This window comes from Tachysurus fulvidraco, chromosome 1 (assembly GCF_022655615.1).
Source record: "Tachysurus fulvidraco isolate hzauxx_2018 chromosome 1, HZAU_PFXX_2.0, whole genome shotgun sequence".
Classification (NCBI taxonomy): Eukaryota; Metazoa; Chordata; class Actinopteri; order Siluriformes; family Bagridae; genus Tachysurus; species Tachysurus fulvidraco.
Window position 1 is genome coordinate 8,736,180 of NC_062518.1, and position 22,665 is coordinate 8,758,844.

Below are 22,665 nucleotides of genomic sequence, written 5' to 3' on the forward strand. Positions count from 1 at the left end.
TAACTACAATAACTTGGGAAATGTTTGAGATTCTGGCTTTTAACTGAGGTAATCAGTCCAGTGCTTCAGATAGCAACCATCACGGCCCATTTACTTGCAGAAAGTACTCCAGATAAAGGGCTTAAATACTTTCTCTGAACTGTAATGACTGCAAGTGACAGAATCTAAAGAAATGCTCAGTTTTTATACCAAATTCAACTTCTAGTCTAACTGAACTGTATGAGGATTTTACAGGTATTTAAAGATACTGGTTTGGTCACAAAACAGTCAGCAGTGCATAGTTGCATTAGAATGCAGCACCACCTAGTGGACATTTGGAAAAGAACCACATTTTTTAAAAAGGCCATGTTTTATTTTTTTAAAGTGTAATGAAGACAATCACCTTAAGTTTTGATGATCAGTCAAAATCAAGAGAAAAAAACTAAAGCAATATGAATGCTTAAACACCTTTATTGTGCCCAATCAAAAAAACAACTTCACAGCTCTAAGTACACAAAGTCAGCAGACCACAATGAGGTAGAATAAAAGACAAAGCAGCTGGGCTCAAGAGGCTCAGCAAGGAATCAATGTGGAGAAATGACAGTCCAGGTTCAGAACATCTCTCAATATTCCAGGGGCTGGAAATAAAGTGACATCTGCATTTGGTCTAAGGCTCCAATGGTACATTCAAGTGAAGTTTAGAGTTTTACATTCAACAAGCAGCTGTTTGTAATCTGAGGTCATGCCCATAGCAATACCTGCTGATGTTCAAAAATAAGTGATTAAAAATCTACCCCCTTCCAAAGTGCAAATTAAAAAGTGCAACAATAAAACTATGTGCAATCTATGGCCATTCACATTTCTGATTGAGTTGATCCAAAAACTTGATGCAACCCAGTAAAAGCAATGCCTCTGAATGGCATGCAGTAAAAATTCTGGGTTGGTGATAACATTACACCCAAATCCCTTGTTCCACAGAACGTAAAGCCGGACAAGGGAGAAAACTCTCCAGAAAAGTTGTGGAGAAAGGGAAAAAAAAAATATGAGAAATTAAAAAGCCAATAGGTAGATTTCTGTTCAACCTTCTTTGTCTTGACTTAAAACCGTTTTATGTAAAAAATTAGTAAAAATAACTGCGTAAAATGTCTGGAAGATGAAAGTTGGGCTTTATGTATGTTTCTAAAGTAAAAAACTCAGCTAACTGCAATGGGAAAAGCAGCTAGGAGAAACCAATTTAAAGGCACTGTATGGCTTCGGTTAGTTAAAGAAACTTGCATGACTGTTCATGAAAGGGGAAAAAAAAAAAAAAAAAAAGAAAAAAAAAATCTCTGGGAAGGAGAGGAAAGAAAAACAAAATGCTTCTGAACCATGGCCTTATTCTCACCCCAAAATATCCAGGAAAATTTTCAATGTCTTGGGGCCCCTGCAAACCCATCATATCACTGTGCAAAGTGCCAACGTGAACAAGCCCCAAAAAAAAAAAAAAAGTGCCAAAGTGAACTTTCTACAGCGCTTGCGCAAACCCACACTGTCTGGGATGCCTGCTGCAGGCCTGGCGCTGGAGCTGGTCTGGAGGCATGGTGGCAGTCCAGGCAGGAGGACTATGCTGCCACATTAAGCAAGGCCTTTAGCTGGAATCCCTATTCTTCTGGTTGCGCATTAGAGGGCGGTGGTTGCTCAGGATATCCATGGAATGCTGCCAGTGCCAGCATGAGCGACAGTAGTACTTGAAGCAGGCCTGTGTATGATAAACAGGTCAAAACAGGGACACAATTTGTTCTGTTTGGTAATTTTTAAAAGTTTCAAATCTAAATAAAATGTGATGTCCAAAATCAGAATAGAAAGTGTTTTTATAAAAAAGTGCATATGTAATGATGCTTTGATTTTACCTGGTCTCTGCAGAAGAAGGGTCCAGGTTGACGGCTACACACCTGACACATGGAATCTTCCAGATACGGGTCGATCTGAACCTAAAAACCAAATTAAAATCCCCAACAGATCCTCTAGTCATCGTATAGGGTTGTTCATGAAATTTACTAACTTGAGTAATGCAGTAGAATTAAACCATTGAATTTTATACCTTTTTTGTAAATTTGGGGGTCTTGATTTCAACAAAGGCAGCACTAACTGCCTTCAGGTAACTGCGTTGGTTGTTAAAGGTTACACGACCAGACCCTGAGAATGAAAAAAAGTCAATATAAATACAGGCCCTATATAATCTGAGGGATGCAAGACAATACAAATTAGATATTAATTAATTGAAGAGCTGATGCATTGTATGCATTTAATTCTTTTTAAATCAAATTATTAAAAAGCAATTCAAAAGTAAATGTCTCAAGTGTTACATTTGATGCTAATGAAAATCAGTTTGGGCATCCATCAATTTTTTTTTTTAAATCCTTAAATAATTGCACAGCAAATAATTGCACAGCAAGACAACAGAGTGCTCAATACGGTAAGCAATCCCTTATAGGTTGATTTAGCAAAGCTGTTTTTCCATGTTCCTATTAGTTCACCAAAACAATGCTACCACACATCCTTTTCCATTCGACCCCCACACTGAAATTTAACACCAAAATGAAATCTTACCAATTGGATACTTGTGCTTGTCCGTGTCAATCCCAGCATACATGACTCCACCAAACAGATCATTCATGATGCTGGCCAAGGCCTCAGCATTGAGCATGCCATGTAAAGCTCCTACAAACACGGTGTTACTGGGGTCTAGCCTTTGAGAAGGGCAACGAACATAGTTGCTGTCTGAGATTACCCATGGGATCACCTGCACCTAAAAGTAACAGGATGATAAAAAAAAAAAAAAAAAAAAAAGTGTTACCAAACAGAAGCTGCATGCCTTAGGATCAAAGGTTTGTGGACACCTGACCATCATACCGATATTTAGGTCTCTCTCTGCTGGAGCATGTTTGTGCATCTTGGTTTCAGTACACTTAAAACATGTTACAGATGCCACAGAGCATTAACCACAACACCTTTCAAATGAACTGAAATACTGACTTGCTGGACCTCACTAATGCTCTTTTGGCGGAGAAACAATTTCGCCAAAATAGAAGCCTGCCACATACATTACAGCATAAATTCTTTCAGACATCCCAACATTTTTTTGGGACTTTTGGGTCACAGCATCCCTGGAGCAATGAGGATTAAGGGCCTTGCACAAGGGCCCAACAGTGCCAGCGCACAATAAATCAAGAGCCTTAAACCCCTTGTGTGCAATAGCAAAAGGTAGCAAATGTAAGGCTTACATCCTTGCAGCGCATCCTCCTGCTCGACATTTTGAAGTAGTACTCGCTGTAGCCCTCAGGATGAAGCAGATCCTGTGTGCAGGCCTGCAGCAGAGCACGTACTGACTTCTCTGATTCAAACACCAGGTACACATAACCTAGAACAGACAAGTCTCAGTCACTGCACTGACATGGAACTCTTGCAAACTAGCAAATTTGATACTTGCATACACCCCACACCACATGCAGGTTTGTCAAGTGCAACTACAATCTGCTGTGTTTGCCAAAAAAAAAAAAACACAAAAAAAAAAACCATAATCACATGAATTTCTACCTCCTAATACCAGTTATTAAAAACTCGACTGCCTCACCCAGCTGATGGTGCACACCACCTCCAAAGTGTTGGAATGAACTGAACCTACCCATTGCATTACCTTTAGGCATATTACCTTTAGGAGGGCAGCGAGGATGCTTGCCATCCTTACCAGGCCACTCCACATTCAATGGGCCATAACAGTTAAATGTGTTAATCAAGCCAGCTAAAACCAAAAGAGAAGATTGGAAAATAAGAGTAAATCCCCACACATCTTGGTCATCACAAATTAGATGTGCTTTTATAGGTTAAAAAGAAATAAAACCTCACCCTCAGTAATGTCCCAAGGAACTCCTCCAAGGAAGACCTTGCAGGAGTAAACAGGGTTTTTGTAGTTTCTGGATGGAAGCTGGCCACTCCATGTGAAGGTTGCTTCATTAATTGCTGGCAGGTAAAGACAAGATCAGTCCACTGCATTAATGAATGTCTATACCAAACCAGCATCAACACCACAAAGACCAAAGAATAAATACACAATTCAAACCGGAAACTGGAACTACATTTGCCCTGATTATATCGACAAGGTTCTGTTGGTTAAGCCAAAAGCACAAGATACTGTAAGAGGAGCAAACCAACATTACTAGAGAAATTAGTGGCCAGCTAAACTTTTTGGGGGGGGGGAGAGAAGGGATGCACTAACCAATTAAACAAACTGTTTGTAGCTCTTGCAAGTTACTGCATTTTTGCAATATTCTTTTAAAACAAAAAGTTTCAATTCAGTGGCGTAAACTAGGGTAGTTTGTTTTTCCTATGCTGACTAAATGCAAGACTAACATGATCTAATACAACTTGGCATACCTGCAGCTTGTCTGTGAAGACGAGCCTCCCTCTCAATGCTGAACGGGCCATCTGGAGTCTCCAGCAGATCCCAGTTAGGCCAGACTGATGCTCCAGGCCAGCGGCGAGACACACTGTTGCCAGGGGGAGCACTGGGTGGAGGGGTCAAGGGAGAACTATCATGGTCCATACGGGAGCCAAGACTAAGCTTTAATGGGTCTTTCTGCATACTAGGCATGAAGGGCACAGAGGGGGAGATCCTCAAAGAGGACTGCAAAGAAGAAAAGTATTACCAAAGTGCTAAGATTATGGTGTATTACAAGTAAGGAAGTTATATTTCCAACTTACCAGCAGATCAGAAAGATGATCAGAACCAGAGCTAAAGCCACTAGTCTCAGAGTCCACAGGGCTACTGGAATGGGAACCCAACAGGGAACGGGAGTTCAGGCGTGCCAAGGCTGGAAACTTCTCTAGGAAGTCTGAAGCACCTGTGCTGGGCTCGTTTGTGATTATACCCTGAGGCTTGCTCAGGAGCTGGCCCAGGGGACTTCCCAACATCCCAAGCACTGCAAAACAGCATTCACATTAACAAAGGCTGATTAAAGTCACAGGAGTAAACAAAATGCCATTTACAAGGGGAAATCTCAAACTTCAGGAAATGGTAATAGTAAAAAAAAAAAAATAAATAAAAAAAAACCTGAGCTAACAACCATTAGGAATAGGCAGGGCATCTGAGAGACAGCCTCTACACCAAGCATGGACTTTATAAGCCTCGTTTTGAATCCCTGCTTAAACTATGCTTCAGTAAACACTACTGTAAAAATGGATTAGCTCAGACGTGAACTAAAAAAGGCAAATTTGAAAATTTATTTGCCAAATAATCTCTATACATATCAAAAGTAGTTTAAAAAAAAAAAAAAGTCAAGCATACATTGTAGACAAGCCCTTGTTTACAGGAGTGTTACTGTCTAGGTTCGAAATTAACAAATGAAACTCCAATGGAACACTGAAATGACAGAACAATGTTTTTTGACTTTGTTCAAATATGTAATTTCTAAATATGGAAATTTGTTTATGTTTAATTTAAAAAAATCCTCACAAATAGCTGGAAATATCCAAGAGAATTTTGAATGCATTACTCACTTGAGTTGTTGTTTGGGGCTGATGAGTCCGAGTCATGGCTGCTCCACGGCCTCTCCCAACCAGATAAGCTGAGGGATTGCAGGCCCAGGCCCAGCTCGGTGACATCAGGCAGAGCACGAGATGACTCCTGCCCATTGCTGGGAAAAAGCATCCTGCTCCGGATAGCACACGGATCAGAATCCACACGCTCTGTTAATACAACAGAGAAAGAAAAAACAAAGTATGTGTATGCTCTGCATCAGCTGTTAGGTATAAAAAAAAAAATTATAATAAAAAAAGACACGCAGCTCAAAAGCAGCCTCTACTGATAAACACTGATTCCCTCTAAGCTCTGTCACAGAACAAATCTGCAAGCTGGCAAGCCGGACTGCACGAGGCCACTGCAGATGCCATGCAGCGACATGTGACCGAGGTGCTGATGCCCTCACACTCTGCTGCTAATGATCATCCCACAGCCCCCCAAGATACCACAGAGTTGCGCTCAAATTCCCCTGCAAGCTAAATCTGTGCAGCCTTCCCCAGAGATGCCATCCTTGGGCTGAGGCAGTGCAGATGAGAAGCATGCAGGCTAGAGAGATAAAGAGATCGGAGAAATGCCTGGCAAATCACAGAAAGGTGGCAGCCTGAGGCTGCATGATCAGAGGCTGAAGGATCGAAGCGCTGCTTTGCTTACTCTGAGCTGGAAGACATCCAGGAGCTCAAGGCCTGATTCAGCAGCATTGGCGCATGTCTCGGGTGTTTGACGTTGCATGACCAATGCAGCACTAGATTAGTTAACTTGCATCAAAGAACAAATAAATGAAGAATAAACATGCGACTACTTGCACATGGAAAGCAGGCACTAAAAAAAGAGGATTCTTATTTTTTGGGATATTTGTTTCCAGGACTTATGCATGATACAAATGCATTACAGTTTACTGATAACTAAGCAGACAACAGAAATCAAGAATTCATCTTACTTGCAAACAAAGAACCAGAAAAAAAAGTTCAAGACCATCCAAGTTTCACTAAACAATACATGCAACAAGCAAGACAGACATTACATATTCATGCATTATGTCTTAATAAGTCTCATCCGTAATAAATCGATCATGAGAAGAAATGCAGTTAATTCAAACCCAATAATCCAGTAAAAGGCTAACAAACAGTTAAATAATCTAACAGTAGTGTACCAAGTTTTGCTGGGCTGGTGTAGAAGGTGCACTGGGTCCCAATTAGCAGGCACCTTTTGCACAGGGCAGCTAGAGCGTCTATAGTCCCTTTTGCATGGGGGCAGCTAGAGCATCTAAAGCCCCTTTACATTAGCTTGACTGATACTACAGAGCCATCCTTTGGTTCAATTATGCATATCAATATTCTTAACACTATACAAATTTCACATTTCCAAATGGGAAAAGAAAAAGTGGAGTTGAAGTATTGCATAATGAAGCAGGATTTAACAGGACAAACAGTATGGAAAAAGGATTTCTGCTGGACAGCTCGTCAAGCTTTTCTTGTAACAATCCAGGTCTAATTGCCAGCAAGTTACCCATCAGTGAATCCCGTTTAGTCTTGGCACTGGGAGTGGTGCACACCCCGGTGAGGTCCAGAGAGTTCCCCAGCATGGTGTTCATCCTGCGGAAGATGTCTGCATTACTGCATGTGGACAGGGCTGGTGTCTCTGTATCCCAACGGTTAACGGCTCTGGGATTATCTCTCTGAGACAAAGACAGAAAAAATAGCATTGCAAATCACAAAAAAAGGTACCATGCAACCTCGACTTTTCCTTTGCTTGCTCGCTTTAGTCCATTTTTTTTATATTGAAAAACAAACAAGGAGAACATTGGACCTTTAATTCGAACTGAACCTCAATGACCAGTGGTATAAGTGGTTAAAAACACAAACAACAAAACAACAACTACCAAAAAAAAAAAGTCTAATCTCTTCGATTGAACCACTTAAGAAAACACACAAACATTTAGTTGCTTTTAAAAAGTTTACTATTATATCCGAAGGCGTTAGACAAGAAAAGGACCTAGCATTTTTTTATTGCTTACCTTCATGAAAATTAACAAACGATAGCAATGGACATGAATAACAACATGACTGACAACACAAACACAAGAACTGTGCTAATGCTAAGCAAATAATAATAATAATGATAACAATAAAGAAAATAACAAAAGCTCATTTTAGAGTTGACTTCTTATCGAAAATAATTCTCTTTAAAAAGAAACCAACTTACCAGAGAAAACGCCATGGTAGAATTATCAAAGAGAATAATCTAAAACACCAACAGACTTCGTGCCACCTTAAGGTGTACTTAAGCCCTCTGAAGAAAAATCAGCCCTCATTAGGAACATCTGCGCTCAGGTTAACTCAGCCTGACCTGGCGCTGCTCTTATTGGCCGAGCAGATTGACCAATCAGAAGCCGATGCGTAATTGGCCCACATGGGATACACGTGATCAATAAATGGTAGATATCAGGGGCGTTTCCATCGTTACTGTAACAAATGACTTTTTAAACTGTGCTTGTGGAGTTGAAAGCGTTTTTCAAATCAACTAATTTCAACTAATGTAACTCATTTGGCAGATATTTTGAGTTAAGTTTAACTCAGTCAAGTATATACCTGTAAAAATTGTTTTTTTTTTTCCCATCATATCTTCTCTGCAATAGGAAGTCAATTGGAACTCATCTATGGATTTTTTTTCACTATTAATGCAATTTCTGGCCTTATCAGTTATGCAACAAGGTAAAACCAGTTTAGAAAAGAACCTTAAAATATACACCAAGCCAAGAGGTGTTTTATGTCATGTCCATTGCATTGCAGTTCCTTTTACAATCTGTCATGATGATGGTAGTGCTTTGAATAGATCAACAATTTACAAAGTTTCTAGTGAAAGAATAGTTTAGGCAAAAATATTTTAAGTGTGGTTGAGGTCACCAATCGTGTCTTGATCCTGCTTTTGTAGGACCAACCATGTCTTGGTAATGCTATTGTAGTACTGGTCAAGTGTCCACAAACATTTGGCCATATAGTGTGTGTATATATAGACTCTTTTCTGTTCAGGTTGTGGAATGAATTTCCCCTAGATGTCCAAACAGCCGAGTCACTGGAACCTAGTTTGTAACCTAGTGAACCAGTGATAATGTATTCAAAAGAAACTTAAAAGCACTTTTGCACCTCGCCCTTTATAAGTGCGTCTACCAAATGGCGTAAATGTAAATACGGGAACATCAGTTGAAACGATTCAGAAGTGACTTACAATTTGGACATTACATATACAAATATATATAATCAATATTATGTATAAGATACATAATGATTTGCTGATATTACCGAATACCCGAATTTTGCCTCCACTTCATTTTCATGGCTTTGTCTTCAAGTGCCTGTATTCCATCCTAATCTAGAGCTTAAGTTAAAGTCCCACAAGTTGCTCATAAGTTGAACAAGTGAGCATGCGAGGTAGAATGAGCCTGCAGTATGAAGAGTATGAATTCTGTTGTGCTGTTCTTAGTTATTACGCATTTGCAGTCTGCATTTCTGAGATCTATGCTTAAGCTCTTTGTAAATGGTGGTTTTGGTAACACTCGTGAGACTTTACAGGAGAAGATTGTGACTAAAGTGCTGTTATGCTTTACAGGACAGGGGTAACAACATAACTGTAGGGAAGTCAAAACAAAAATTTTAGCCATCAAATGTAGCCGTCGTCATAGTTTATGAAAGGTACTGTGTCTGTTCTAGAGCAGAAGTTCTCCAATCATTGGAACCAGGTACCCAAACTTAAATATATGCAGACGGTCTCTGTACAGATGTTTAATAAAGCAATGAAGGCACTTCTCACAAGGGAAAGCTTTTATTCTAAATCATTACCTTCAAGTTGATTACAGATTATTTGCTGGGGTTAATAAATCAAAAGCAAATAACTAATAATAATTCTGGGTTGTGCTCACTTTAGCCCAAGAAAATAAGTTACAAAATATTACAATCTCTGCTCCCCTCAGCATCCGATCCCGCACTAATTGACTGAGGGATAGCTTTTTCCCTCAGGCCATCAGACTAACAGCCATAATAGCATACTTCCACAATATGGTATGCTTCACACTGCACTCAAACTTCAACACTGGACTACACACACTGCATTCATACTGCATCTACACACACCCCATTTAATTTAATATAACAATAAGCTATCGGTACCACAGGACATTTCTGTATCTGTACAGTCTGTTGCATCTTACATGTATATAATATTTATACATACACAATTCATACTGTATATAATGGGTAGTGCATTGTAAATGTCTAGTAGTACACTGTGTGAACTGACTATGCATGAGCACATTGCATCTTTTCCACATTTGCACATTTTAACCTGTTTGTAAATTGTTCTAATTTTTGTTTAACTAATGTATCTAAATGGTACTGCAATTTCTGGAGCTCGCTCCCAAGAATTTCACTCACCATGGCACATGTGCTGTGGTGATGTGTCCATAAAGGTGACTTGACTTACAAGTACCAAAACCATCTTTTCTCTAATTGACCTCTAGTGGGCAGGTTTGGCCACTAAATTAACTGCAGCAGCACTCAACTGGTTTCCTGGAGATTCAGCTTCAGTCCCTCTGTGAATGGAGTTTGGCAGTCTGCTACACCATGCTACAACACTTCTGATCACACTCATGACCGTGTTTAATATGTAACTGATGAGAATTAGATGGAAGATTTCCTGACGTAAAGGGCACCACTTGCACAAAACAAATTAAAACATCTGTATTGTATAAAGTTACAGTAATAGGCAAGAACATCATGATAATGCATTAACATGTTTTAATAATGTATCATACAATTTTCCATACTTTTTTTACAAATTAATTTCAGTTTACCATATGTACTATAATCCATTAAAACCCCTTCATGCATCTTATATTCATGTGCCATCAAGCAGCATACATCCTTCTACAGCAATCAAATGTTAAGTTATATCTGCCACCCACAAAGTGTTAGACTTGTCAGCATGACAAATCTAACAAAGGAAAACACAGTTCTACAACTGTTCTACAGGATATTAATATTAAACAAAAATAATAACTTAGATTATTTATTTAATTGCACACTTTTCTCCCCATACAGACTACATACTTGGATTGTCTATTTGGCAAGGTCAAGCTGTCTTGTATGGAAATGTTTACAAGCCTAGACAAGATGGCACATTAAAATAATAGTTCACGCATAATCACAGCTTGCACAAGCTGTCTGGGCAGACACCCAACCTCTCTAAACAGAGCTGGCCACTACTCGATACAAAAGGACTAAGGTAACAAACAAATGATTAGATTACATCAAGCCAAGGAGGAATACATATGACAAGGGGGCACAAAGCTTATTTAACTAGTTAAAGAGGAAAGAAAAAAAAAAGCTGACTGGCTCAGATGCTGAATTAGAACACAGCAAGCAGTCTTACATCTCCATTGCTTACTGAAATCTCATTCAAAACATTTCATAACAGAACTAAAGCAAGTGCTAGTGTGCTTGTACCATCTGAGCCTCCTGTTCAGCAGAAAGATGAAGTTCACAACCCAAGCAGCCAGGATGAATCAAGTACAGGCTGCAATTTGAAATGTGCCACCACTCATATCTGTAAAAAAAATAATAATAATAAATCAAAACATTAGACTTACTCATCATAAAAAAACAAACAAAAAAAAACTCCACATTGAACACACCTTTTTTTTTTTTTTTTAACAGAACTGCCTTGATTTCCATCCAGGTTGAGAGGACTCAGATGTTGCTGCTGGATACCAACGCATCTACAAGGAAAATATGTAATCCATAATCAAGTGGCGTCGTTGCTTGCCATTATGCAAGGTATGTAAAGCTAGAAAATAAGAACTTAGCTTTTAAATAAAACCAGGTTTTAGTTCATTATTCTACACCATGGAGAGATCACCAGCACAAACAGCAAATAGTCTAATCTAGAACTGAAAGTAACCAGTCGGGTGGATGAAGACGATCTGAACTGAACCAGGGGCCTTGGAGTTCGAGTTGGCATTACTGCCTGCAGTATCCAGCTTTTCAACAGTATAATGCCTTTAACCCAACCAAACTAATACTTTCAGGTTATGCCTATAAAAGCTGTATATGAATCCTTAAAATTAAGATATGGATTATCAGACTAAGAAACAGGAAGATTAATCAGCTTTGCAAGACATTAAAGTATTATTGTGGTATATACACCAACACTAAGCAACCCTTGGTGAGCATAACCAATTACTCCGACAGACAACTTTATCAACAGTTTATTATCAGCTCTCAGTTGAACAGTCTGCAAGAGAAGTACAAAGAGCATGTGAAGTCTGCAGTGTGTTTAAAAACAGCATCTTCAGTAATATTGTACATTTTAATAGGAAGCCTGCTGTTATCACTTCCTCTCACAGAACAGTTACACAACACTACAAGATTTCACATCACAAATCCCATTTAGTGTTCATACATGATACTTAAACTTCCAAATATCTTGATTACTACTTATTGTGCACATTACTGAAATACTACCTGGTGCACCACTTAATTTAGGCACTAGAGCAAATCAGAGCAATTGCTTTATTTTAATATTCAGGTCATTGTTACTAATGAGGCTTTGTACAATTAAACAAAAAAATTAGTTAAATCTTGTAAGAAAATTTTTCATACAAGCCATGCCTTTAAGTGGGTTAACAATTCTTGAATATTTTAGATATTTTTAAATCAATGAAAGACTGCACAGGATGGTGGGGGGACCCTCTGCAACATTCCTCTAATGAGGGATAGAAAACATGTACATCAGTAATGACATTAAACAGGTCATTATTGGTTCTAAATATTAAGATATTGAAATAAATAGCTGAAAATATTCTCAATCCCCTCACCCAATAGACAGTAAAGTTTAAAGGAAATGGACATGTACATAATGACATTATAATCTAGGAAAATTCTTTTAGGTTATGATTGTAGAATGATTAGCTCCACCCACATGGTGCCAATTTGTTTCAGAGATGAGACATGGACAAGTGCATGCAATAAACATTTGTCACAAAGCTATAATTGGAATGTAGCCTTTAGCCAAATATATGACCATAATGCTTTGTAATGTAATGTTTTCCCTTGTAAACTGTTCCCTTAAAACTCATTGAATCAAAATGTTCATATGAACAAGGCAATGGATTTTCTGGCCCTGATTTATTGGATGTTTAAAAAGGTCACCTGGGCGTGGAGGGCCGCAGCGGCTGCTGCAGCAGCAGGGTAGGTGAAGGCTGTGTGGGGAAGCCCAGGGCTCAGCTCTGCTGTGTACAGAGGGTATGGAGACCAGGCCTCTGGAGATGCAGGAATCAGTGCTGCCCCAGTCAGATCATCTGAGGAAGTGCAGCAAGCCACACCACACACACATCCATATAAAACTGGAACCATTGTCCAATTTTAGCACCATTCAAAATGTAAGAACTTGCAAACTGTCTAGACACTTAAAGGTTTGTTTTATTCAGAATATCAGAAAAGTTAAATGTGGTGTGAAGTGAAAATATCAAATGGCAGTCAGGGCTCTAATGATACATGCATGTGCCAGAGGTGAAAAAGGCTCTATTAGAAGGAGTGTTTGCGTGTGCTGTGAGAACGCTACAGTGTGGCCGTACACTTACATGGGTCCCGTGCTATGAAGTGTGCCCCTAGAGCTGGGTGGATATTTGTGGGGTTTGGTGTGCCCATCAGCTTACTCTTTGCCATCTTCGTGTTGGCTTTAGCAAACTCTAAACGAAGGGTCTGCGGGTTCTCAGGGTCAAATCGAACGCCCTGGAGACACAAGGTGGGGGATACAATAATAGAAGTGGGCCTGTGCCTTTGCAATGTGGAAGAATGAGCAGTAGAGTGCACTAAGCTAGTGTCCACATGCAGGTGAGAAGATTCTTTAACGGGACAGAAAATGTCCTACACTAGAGCTGTAGAATACGTTGTTAGTCAAGGAAATAATTTAATACTTTAGATGTCAAATTTGCTAAAAATGGCACAGCAAGCAAATCTCAGGCAGAACAGCCAGTAATCGGTGTGGTCCATTAAGAAGTGAACACTATGCTCTAATCCCAGCCGAGGCAAAGCTCTCCTTAATGAGAACCCTGAAGGGTCCATATCTCAAAGCATAGCCAAAAAACAGTGTCCTAATGTGTCACCTAATCACATTCATGCAAACGAGAAAAATACTGAGCAAGATTGACTAACCACTAAAACCAACCTTGACATGCCATTAGTCTCCAGTTAGTTTACTAGATAGTTCAATCTGATGAATAAATGCTACGATTTCACATGACTTGGGATTTTTTTTTTTTTTTTAATCGGGCCAATACTCTTCAAATTCAAAGTTCAGCATGACTAATCTGATCATAACAGTCAATTACAGAGACAGCTTACCAATACAAATTTGTGTATTTACAATAAAACCGTTTGTGTACTACATTGTAAATGCTCAGTTGCAGCCAAATCCCTAAAAATATTGGAGAAAAAAGAAAAACCAAACCAACCCCCCCCACACACACACACACTAAATTTACAGAACATGGCGTAGCAGCCTTTACCCAAGAAAAATAGCAAGCAACAGCAATCGTGGAGAAATATCTAGTGGGGTTTAGGGTCAAAATGTAATTGGTAAATGTGAATCAGAGGTGCAGACATTGAACTTTATCAGCTCATTAGTCCTTCATTTGAATTATTACCTTGTCTACATCCTAGACGCATCAAGGACATGGGATTTTAAACAGCAGAGTTGTTCAAAGCTGCACAGCTATAACTTCCTATTCTGCGGTTGTATGATTTTATAAAAAAAAAAAAAAAAAAAAAACATTTTGGAAGTCTGGTTTTCACGGTTTGATTCATTTATTTTACCCATTTTCTTTATATAAAAAAGAATTTGCCAAGGAAATAAATTTTATTGACTGACCTATATTTAAATAAAGCTTAAATTAAATCTGACCCATTTTTAAAAGGTCTACAACAGTGAGGTTAGAAAATGCTACAAGTTCAACCTTAAACAGATTTATACAGACCCTAAAACTTCTGTATCTCTCTCCATTCTCAAACACCATTAACATCCAATATAAAACAGCTGAACAATCATTTCCTCAGTTAAATGCAAACTAAATTGATCATTTCATTACGTATTGCATACACACCTTTTAGGACCTTAAAGAGCATCTTTTACTGCAACTGCAGACATTAATGCCTTAAACTTCATTAAAATTTGAATGACTAGTAAAGTTAAACCTCTTTTTTGGATCGGAAACATCAGGTTATATTTGCTTGCATTACAGTATGTAAAGGTCTGCATGATATCTAAACAATGGACTAATGAGCAGGAGCTTGAGTTTACGCAGCTGAAGCAGATTCATCAACTATTCAAATCACCACTCAACATTGGATCAGTAAACAAAGTCCATGCACATTGAACTCGAGTCATGCACTGTCAGTTTGCTTTGCAATGCATATTATAATGTGGCAGAGTGCCTAAAATAGCTAAATGGGATTAGTTGGTAGGGATTAATCATGTTCAGCAAAATCTAACATGGATTCTTACTTTAACATACAATTCCCAGTCATTTTTCCATTCAAAACAATTGAAGCAAAGGCTATATTGGCAGCAAAGAGTCAAACAGTGGCTTTCTGGAAATGGTCCCATTAAGAAAGGACTCAGTTTAGTTTGGAACAACCTTACAAATGGCCACTGAAATTTCTCCTTCTAGAGTCCACTATATGAGCATTCAAGTTTGTTTGGGCCACACCAATTGCATAACTTTGTTCAGCCCTTTTTTTTCCTATCAGTTTAAAATGAATAGTAAATACATATAATTATACAAAATATGTACATCTAAAGCTTATGAGTACATCTTAAACACAATAAAAAAAAAAACATTTAAACATTAAGACATTTAGTAAACCACTATGCATGTGATCGTAATGCATTGCTTACAGACGACCCAATGCTTACATTTAAGGCGTTTTTTGCCGCTTCAGCACCAGACCGATTGTCAAAGGTTACAAACCCAACAGGCTGGAAAAGAAAGAGGGAGTCATTTGAACTGTGCTTTACCCTGAGGGTAGACAAAACCACAAAGGATGAACAAGTTTACGACCAAACCTAAAGAACATTGAATTTACACAAATATGTAAATAGATTTAACCAAGCAAAAGTTCAATAAAAGCATTAAAAATGTATTACAACTATACAGTACATACATATTGCCATATGAATGTCTGCCAGCTCACCTGCTTTGATGTTAATTTGATTAGAGAACCTTCATAACCCTGAAAAACAGGGGAGAGGAATCCAATCAAAGTTAATGCATAATGAATGTACAAATGTAACATCCTTAGTATCCATTCTTACCTTAAAAGGTCTAAATAGGAGGTAGAGTTCACGAGGTTTGATGTCTGTTGGTAGGCCACTTACAAAGAGTGTTCGCACCTAGAGAAAAGGTGGAGGAAGCAGTCTGAACAAAGCAGTAGTATTTAGACAAACTCAAGCTGGATAAATCACCCACTTTAGACCTCATGCTTATACTTCTGAAAACAGGAATTAAAATAGCCCATCCTCCAAAAAGAAAGACTAAACTACAATAAACAAATGAATTTATTTCTATAAAACAAGATAGAAAAAATAATGCATAGCAACATAAAAGTTAATCATTCTTAATTTCTTCCAAAGGAGGCACAGCTATAATCTACTTTAACAAGATCAACTATAAAATGAAGAGAAATTCTAGATTATCTCTTGGAATTTCATAAAAAGGTCTACTAAACTATACTCCGTGTGAACTTCAAGCTCTGTGGGAAGCTCTGCTCTACAATAGACTGCTAACGGACAACACCACAGCATGATGGGGTTTCCTTCCTCAGCTCTGGAGCTGAGGTAAACATGATCATTTTCCACCTAAAAGCAGATTATAAAACTCTTGCCGTCTTATCTGAAGCACTGACGCATTTCATAAATTGTAAAATTTTGCCTCATTTTGCAAAATCTTCCAGATGTACAGCAAGACTGCATCATTACCCCACCTCTCCTCAACACCATTCTTAGAAGCGGCATTACCAGAATCTGAGGCTCAATCAAAAAATTAAACAAAAACCAACATATTGACTCAACATTGCTCAGACATAAACTATCAGAATTTGTGTGCTTTGGTTATTCTTTCAACACTACCACGGTTACTGTGAATAGAAAAAAAGACCACATGTGACAGTGTCTACTGAAGCTGGGAAGTTACGAAGTGGGATTTTACGAATCCAGTGATAGTTTGAACGGAGTTCACATTGAAATTAGAGCCGAATGCAGCTGCTGTTCTGTATTGGAAACATGTAATTAGTCACTTCAATTAAACACACAGAAAAAAAAGGCACGGACAGCCCATCCAAGACCAATATTAAAATTACGCAATAAAAAGGGCGAAATAAAAGATGAAGGCTAAAAGCTGTCTAGAAAACTAATTTAGATATATTAAAATTACCAAAACTTGATAGACAAGACACACAATGGCTTACTTCTGAGTGGAAAAAAGTTTTAGACACACAATGTTAACAGTATAGAAGACTTACAATTAATGTTTGCATGGAGAAAGAAAACCCGCTAATTGCGCACGGAAACAAAACACCTACACTGACAGAAACAAATCTTACCTCCTCTTCAACAACGTTGTTGTTGGGCTCGGAGTCAGATTTAACGCTCATCCTGGTGGTCGGAGAACTTAAAAAAAACCCTCAAAAAAAAACTTTTTATCCCCCTTCCGATGCTGAAGTGCATCCAATGTGTGAAAGTGCGCGCTGGTGGGGTTGCGGTGCCAAACCCGAACAGTAGCAGGTGAAAGAAAAGGAACTGAAGGTGAGCTGGTGGCGGGATGAAATGGTGAGAAAAGTGCACCGTGGGGATGAGAAAGTGGAAGAACTGCAGCTGCTCACATTTATATCGTTTTAAAGGTGTACAAAACGGGAGCACACGGAGAACCCTGTGCCATGTTGCCCTCTGCGCGCAAATTAGGTCATCAGTGAAGATGTGAAGGTCTTCAAAGACAGCAATCACAGACAGAGAAGCTACAGCTGGTCTACATGTACCAAAGCCCTTCCCCTGCAGGGTTGCCAGGTTGGAGTAATTCATTTTCAGTCCTTAATCCCTTATGCATGGTGTCCAAAATCGTAATCCATTAATTCAAGGTTAGTTTTGGAAATAAATACGACATATCAATCAATCACCTTTATGCCAATCCAATGGTTTATAGACCATTTCTTGATTAGGTGTTGTACGATCACTATTTATCCAACATAATTGTTATATTTATATAATTTTGGGAATCAGAGATGTAAGTGTTCAGAGATGTTCAGTCATATTTTATAATTTTCATACTGAGTATGTTTAGTAGTAATTTGTAAGTTTTTGTTTACAGTCTTTTTATAGAAATAAAAAGGTTAAAATATATTTTCAATCTCATGCCAGGGGTGGCAGAGTGGCTTGGTGGTGGCATGTTCTCCCCGTGCGTCGTGGGTTTCCTCCCCCGGTCCAAAGAAATGCATGGTCGGTTGATTAGCATCTCTGGAAAATTGTTTGTGTGTGTGTGCGCGAGTGTGTGCGCCCTCCGATGGGTTGGCACTCCGTCCAGGGTGTATCCTGCCTTGATGCCCGATGACGCCTGAGATAGGCACAGGCTCCCTGTGACCCGAGAACTTTGGATAAGCGGTAGAAAATGAATGAATTGCATGCCATTTTGAGTAATAAACAGAAATTTATAAGACATCAGACGTGTGTGAGCGTCTAACATTTCAAATCCATTCGTTTAGAAACTTGCAGACAGAAACCCCTGAATAGGCTGATGGATCAAATGTGTATTAAAATATGTTTTTCAGTTATTGAAGGTTAGATAAAAACCCATTAATTCAAGACATCACTAAAAATAGGCTAAATGCTGATTTTTTATTTTTTTATTTATTTATTTATATATTTATTTATTTGGAATAACTATATAAAGAATTGAGTGATGCCACTGCAAGGGAGACACTGTGTTGTCTACTGGACTCTATGAGACAAATTACTTTCTGTCACTGAATTTTGAAAAGACAAAAAACACACGGACAACAACAAAAAAAACAACAAAGAAACAAAAAAAATAATAAAAAACCAGCCAGGTCAGACTAATCAGAATTTCCAACTAAAGAATGCAGTATACACAATCACTATTTGGCAGTTCAAACAATTATCTCACTTGTGAATATGGAACAGTTTCGGTTTGAATGAGTCAGGGCTAATTGTGCTTTAAAGGCCACATGGTTTCCTGACATTGTCTGAATACACAATCAGAGCGAAGGTCTTTCTGAAAGTTTGGAACATTTGCCTTTTTAGGGATTGACATAATTCAGCTTTATACTTTATGTTTAAATTAAGGCAAATTCACTTCATCACATTTCTTCATACATTAGTGAATATTATTTATAATCAACTGCACATTGAATGGAACAAAGTCACTTGGAACTGTTTTGAGAATGAAATAATTAGATAGATCTTTTGTATAAACTTTTGTATAGATTATTTCAAAAAAACAATTTTAAAGTGTCAATGTAACAATTATGCTACACAAAGCAAACATATATGTTTCGTTTTTGCATGCTTTGGATATTTCAGATGTTGGTGCACTTCCAGTGGTTTAAAAATAAAGCACAGCACCCAAAGCTGAAGATAGTCATGGAGTTTGAGATAGTATTATCAGTGTAAAGCTCTTGAAAACTGACATGTGCAATGATTAGGTGAGTAGAACTGACTGGCACGGATAGCAGTGTTGATCCTAGATATTATTCAAGGAAATATGATTGGACACAAATATGATCAGTCCATTTTTGTTCATGCCTTCTCTTACATTGCATTATAGTTATTGCACCCCAATTTCATTAGTCTGTTTTAGAAAATATAATACATACGACAAGCCATTGTAGTCAAGGTCTCTTTTGGTGCACCAATACACCACTGTGGCCATAGGTATTCTTTCTCCAACAACCTTTCATTTCCCACTGACTGCTCATTACTGGCACATAATCTCCACCACACAAATGGCATAAAGTGAGACCCCGAACCCCACCAATGAGGCCTTCATACTCTGTTCGAGAAGAGCAGGCCCTTTGTTCCAAAAGCCAACTCGTCTTGCACTCCTCCACCCTACGCCTCACTGAACCCATCCCATCAAATCAGCGTCACAAAGCTCCACAGCACTTAGCTTGTGTTCCCAGTGTCCTCTGTGCCTCAGCGCATATCCACCGTCCTCTGAAACTTCGGATCTTCTGACATCTTCGGGAAAAAAAAATATGAGCTCTCTATCGATGACATTTTTGAGTGTTATATGTTGGATACAATTTCAGTCTTCTAATTACAAGTTACTAGAATAACATTTAAGCCTTCTCTTGTCATTTTAGTGTAGTTATTTCATTAGCATTAGGTTAGGAATCCATGGTGTAAAAATGTTACACAACAGCACCTAGAGAAATGGATTTAAAGTGTTGTTATTGTGTTCTTGATGGATCCCGATGAGTAGCCAATACACACACAAGCTGGCAAGCTCACACACTCTCACACCAATCTCTGCAACCTAACATCAGCATGATGGCCAACTGTGATCTGTGTTGCTTTTAGCTTTGGCTACAGTCAATCTGTCACTCATGACTGAGGACACACAAACACATTGAACAAAGAGCTGGAGTTCATTGCTTCGCTCTCAGGGCCACTTCACAGTAAAAGCAAACCCAGTGCCAAAATTAGCCATGTTTATTGTTTACATGGAAGTTAAATAAACACACATTGAAATATGATCAGTTTTGCTTGAAATAATCACTGATTTGCAGGGAATTTTTCCAGCTTTTGTTTGTTCATACTGTACATGTTTTCATAAGAATAGAGATGCAACATTGCAAGATTTAGGCCTAGTTTCAGACACGCTGTTTACGTTTTATAAAGTTATATCTTGCACTTTCTTACTAATCAAATTGTAGTGTATAAGCTACATATGAGTGCATTCATTGACCAATTTATCCTGGTCAGTGCAGTTGTGCATCTGAATGCTTGTCCATTGTAGTGCATCATGCACACACATCCACACACTCATTCACAGGTAGGAGTCGCCAAGCCATCTGGTATGTTTTTGGGAAGTTTTCCAGAGGTATGCAGACATGGGAAAGAATACAAAACCCTGAAGACTAGATCTGGATTGAACTTGTGGAGTTAACTGGAGCTCTGTGGTAGCAACACTTCCTACTATGCCAGCATGACACCCATATTAGAACATGTTTCTGATCACAAAACATGGATTAATAATGGTTTTAAGCTCCAACTTTCAAAGTTTAGCTTTAAGATACTTTCATTCATACTAAAATAGCTCAAACTAATCTAAAGAATAATTCAGTGTAAATGTAGTATAAATATACACAAACCTGACATGAATAATAAATACCTGTTTAGTCCATTATTAGATACAAGACACATATCTATTGTTGTGCAAGAACATCAAGCTTCTCTGTGCACTCTCAATACACTGTATTTGAAAAGCACCGAGGTATAAACTAATCTGATCAAATATTGAACAGAACGCTGCTAAAGACTGAATGAAGGTGCTGTGTTAGAGCTTAACTGGGACATAAAACTTCAGGCAGATGATGAAAGCTATAACAGACAAGGAGGACACAAATGTCTTTAGAGTTATTCGAATTATTGAAAATATTAAAAAAAAATTTTTTTAAGGGAATATAAGCAATATTTTTAGTAATAGATTCATGAAGCCATTCCGACTAATATCAATCTGGGGTTTCATATTTACAAAACAGTTATTTCTATATTATTTTCTGGGTAATATTTCATTTAAAAATGTCCTGGCCTTCATATAATAATAATATAAATATGGGTTTTATATTTCTGTTTAATTTATTAGTAAATAATAAGAATTGTAATATTTTTATTTTATTTGTTTTTTATTTTTAAAAAACCTTCAAAACTTTAAAATGGCCATTAACACCATAAATCAACATGCAAGTGTTATTAAATGTAAATATTGTCAAATGTTATCTAATAATATATGAATCATTCTAAGCTTGTTTTTTTTTTTTCTTCGGAAGGAAATTGTAACATTCAGCAGAACAGGCTTGAGAAAGGGGATTGATAAAGAACGGGAAAACATTCCAGAGTGGACATGAGCTAGAGGACTGGAGGTTCAGGTCATTAACCTGTAGTCCATCATCTCTGCAAAGCCTTGCTTTAGACGCAAAAGAAGATGAATATTTTATAGGGATCCTCCCCCTTGAGTGGGTCTGTCAGACCGTGTTTCTCTCCACAGCTGAACACCGTGCTCACTGTGATCTTCAGGCGACGCAGAGGTTTGCATAATTCACATCCCAAATGCTGTGTTTCTCCATATTACATTTGATTACCTAAATCTGTGCAGTCTAAAGGCCTGAGTTTACTAAGAAGAATAATTAGAGGAACAAATAGTGAAAATTATTACGTTACATTTTTCGATGGTGTAAATAATAGTATTGGCAAAGCTAATGCCTGATACATATTGACTAACCGAGTCATAAATGATATGCAAATAAAAGAAAGAAAAAATGAACACAATTATATTATTATTATTTATATTATGATGTTATAGAGCTTTTTACAAAATCCAACAAAGTGTGTCCTTAATGAAGCATAGTTTAAAAGCTTTACAATATATAACATTAAATTATTATGGAGGTTGGATGCTCAGTTTTTCCCTTTGAGGTTTTTTCTTTATTAATTTATTTTAAGAGGTTTTTTCTTTATTTTATTTTATTTTTTATTTTTACTTTATTAGTTATTATTTTAAAAAATCTGCATTAATAAGCCGTAAATGTAAAAAAAAAATAATAAAAATTGCCGAACAGTGAACATCTGAAATAACCAATGATTTACTCCATGTCTCCAATATTAACTTTTTAATGTACATGTTTGGGGTGATGACTGGAAAAAGTCTTAAGCCACACTGAATAGTGGCTCCCAATATTTACAGCCTAAGGCCTAAATTTTGTAATTTATCAGCATATATTTTGTAATATACTGTAAATTATTTATGCTAAGATTATCTGGACATTTTCATAGTCATCGGGTTGTGT

At 37.8% G+C, this 22,665-nt stretch overlaps 2 protein-coding genes across 6 annotated transcripts; both read right to left on the reverse strand.

The window, feature by feature from the left end:
- Positions 1-432: 432 nt before the first annotated feature.
- Positions 433-7,895, reverse strand: cpeb1b (cytoplasmic polyadenylation element binding protein 1b). 4 transcript variants are annotated; one of them, XM_027136939.2, is made up of 12 exons: positions 7,739-7,895; positions 7,043-7,211; positions 5,515-5,703; positions 4,720-4,937; positions 4,393-4,642; positions 3,865-3,978; positions 3,671-3,760; positions 3,243-3,379; positions 2,569-2,767; positions 2,060-2,154; positions 1,869-1,949; positions 433-1,717 (listed from the first exon to the last, which is right to left on the reverse strand). In XM_027136939.2, the coding sequence occupies exons 1-12, from the start codon at positions 7,751-7,753 to the stop codon at positions 1,607-1,609; spliced, it is 1,668 nt and encodes a 555-aa protein (XP_026992740.1). In that variant the 5' UTR covers positions 7,754-7,895; the 3' UTR covers positions 433-1,606. The 4 variants fall into 4 exon arrangements, with proteins under 4 accessions (XP_026992740.1, XP_026992739.1, XP_047675801.1 ...); XM_027136938.2 differs by having other exon boundaries at positions 3,656-3,760; XM_047819845.1 differs by having other exon boundaries at positions 3,644-3,760.
- A 2,414-nt stretch (positions 7,896-10,309) lies between these two features.
- Positions 10,310-17,578, reverse strand: rbpms2b (RNA binding protein, mRNA processing factor 2b). 2 transcript variants are annotated; one of them, XM_047823002.1, is made up of 8 exons: positions 17,188-17,578; positions 15,902-15,979; positions 15,781-15,819; positions 15,503-15,565; positions 13,170-13,320; positions 12,739-12,887; positions 11,227-11,306; positions 10,310-11,136 (listed from the first exon to the last, which is right to left on the reverse strand). In XM_047823002.1, the coding sequence occupies exons 1-7, from the start codon at positions 17,236-17,238 to the stop codon at positions 11,238-11,240; spliced, it is 600 nt and encodes a 199-aa protein (XP_047678958.1). In that variant the 5' UTR covers positions 17,239-17,578; the 3' UTR covers positions 10,310-11,136; positions 11,227-11,237. The 2 variants fall into 2 exon arrangements, with proteins under 2 accessions (XP_047678958.1, XP_047678953.1); XM_047822997.1 differs by having other exon boundaries at positions 10,310-11,134; positions 11,223-11,306.
- Positions 17,579-22,665: the final 5,087 nt, after the last annotated feature.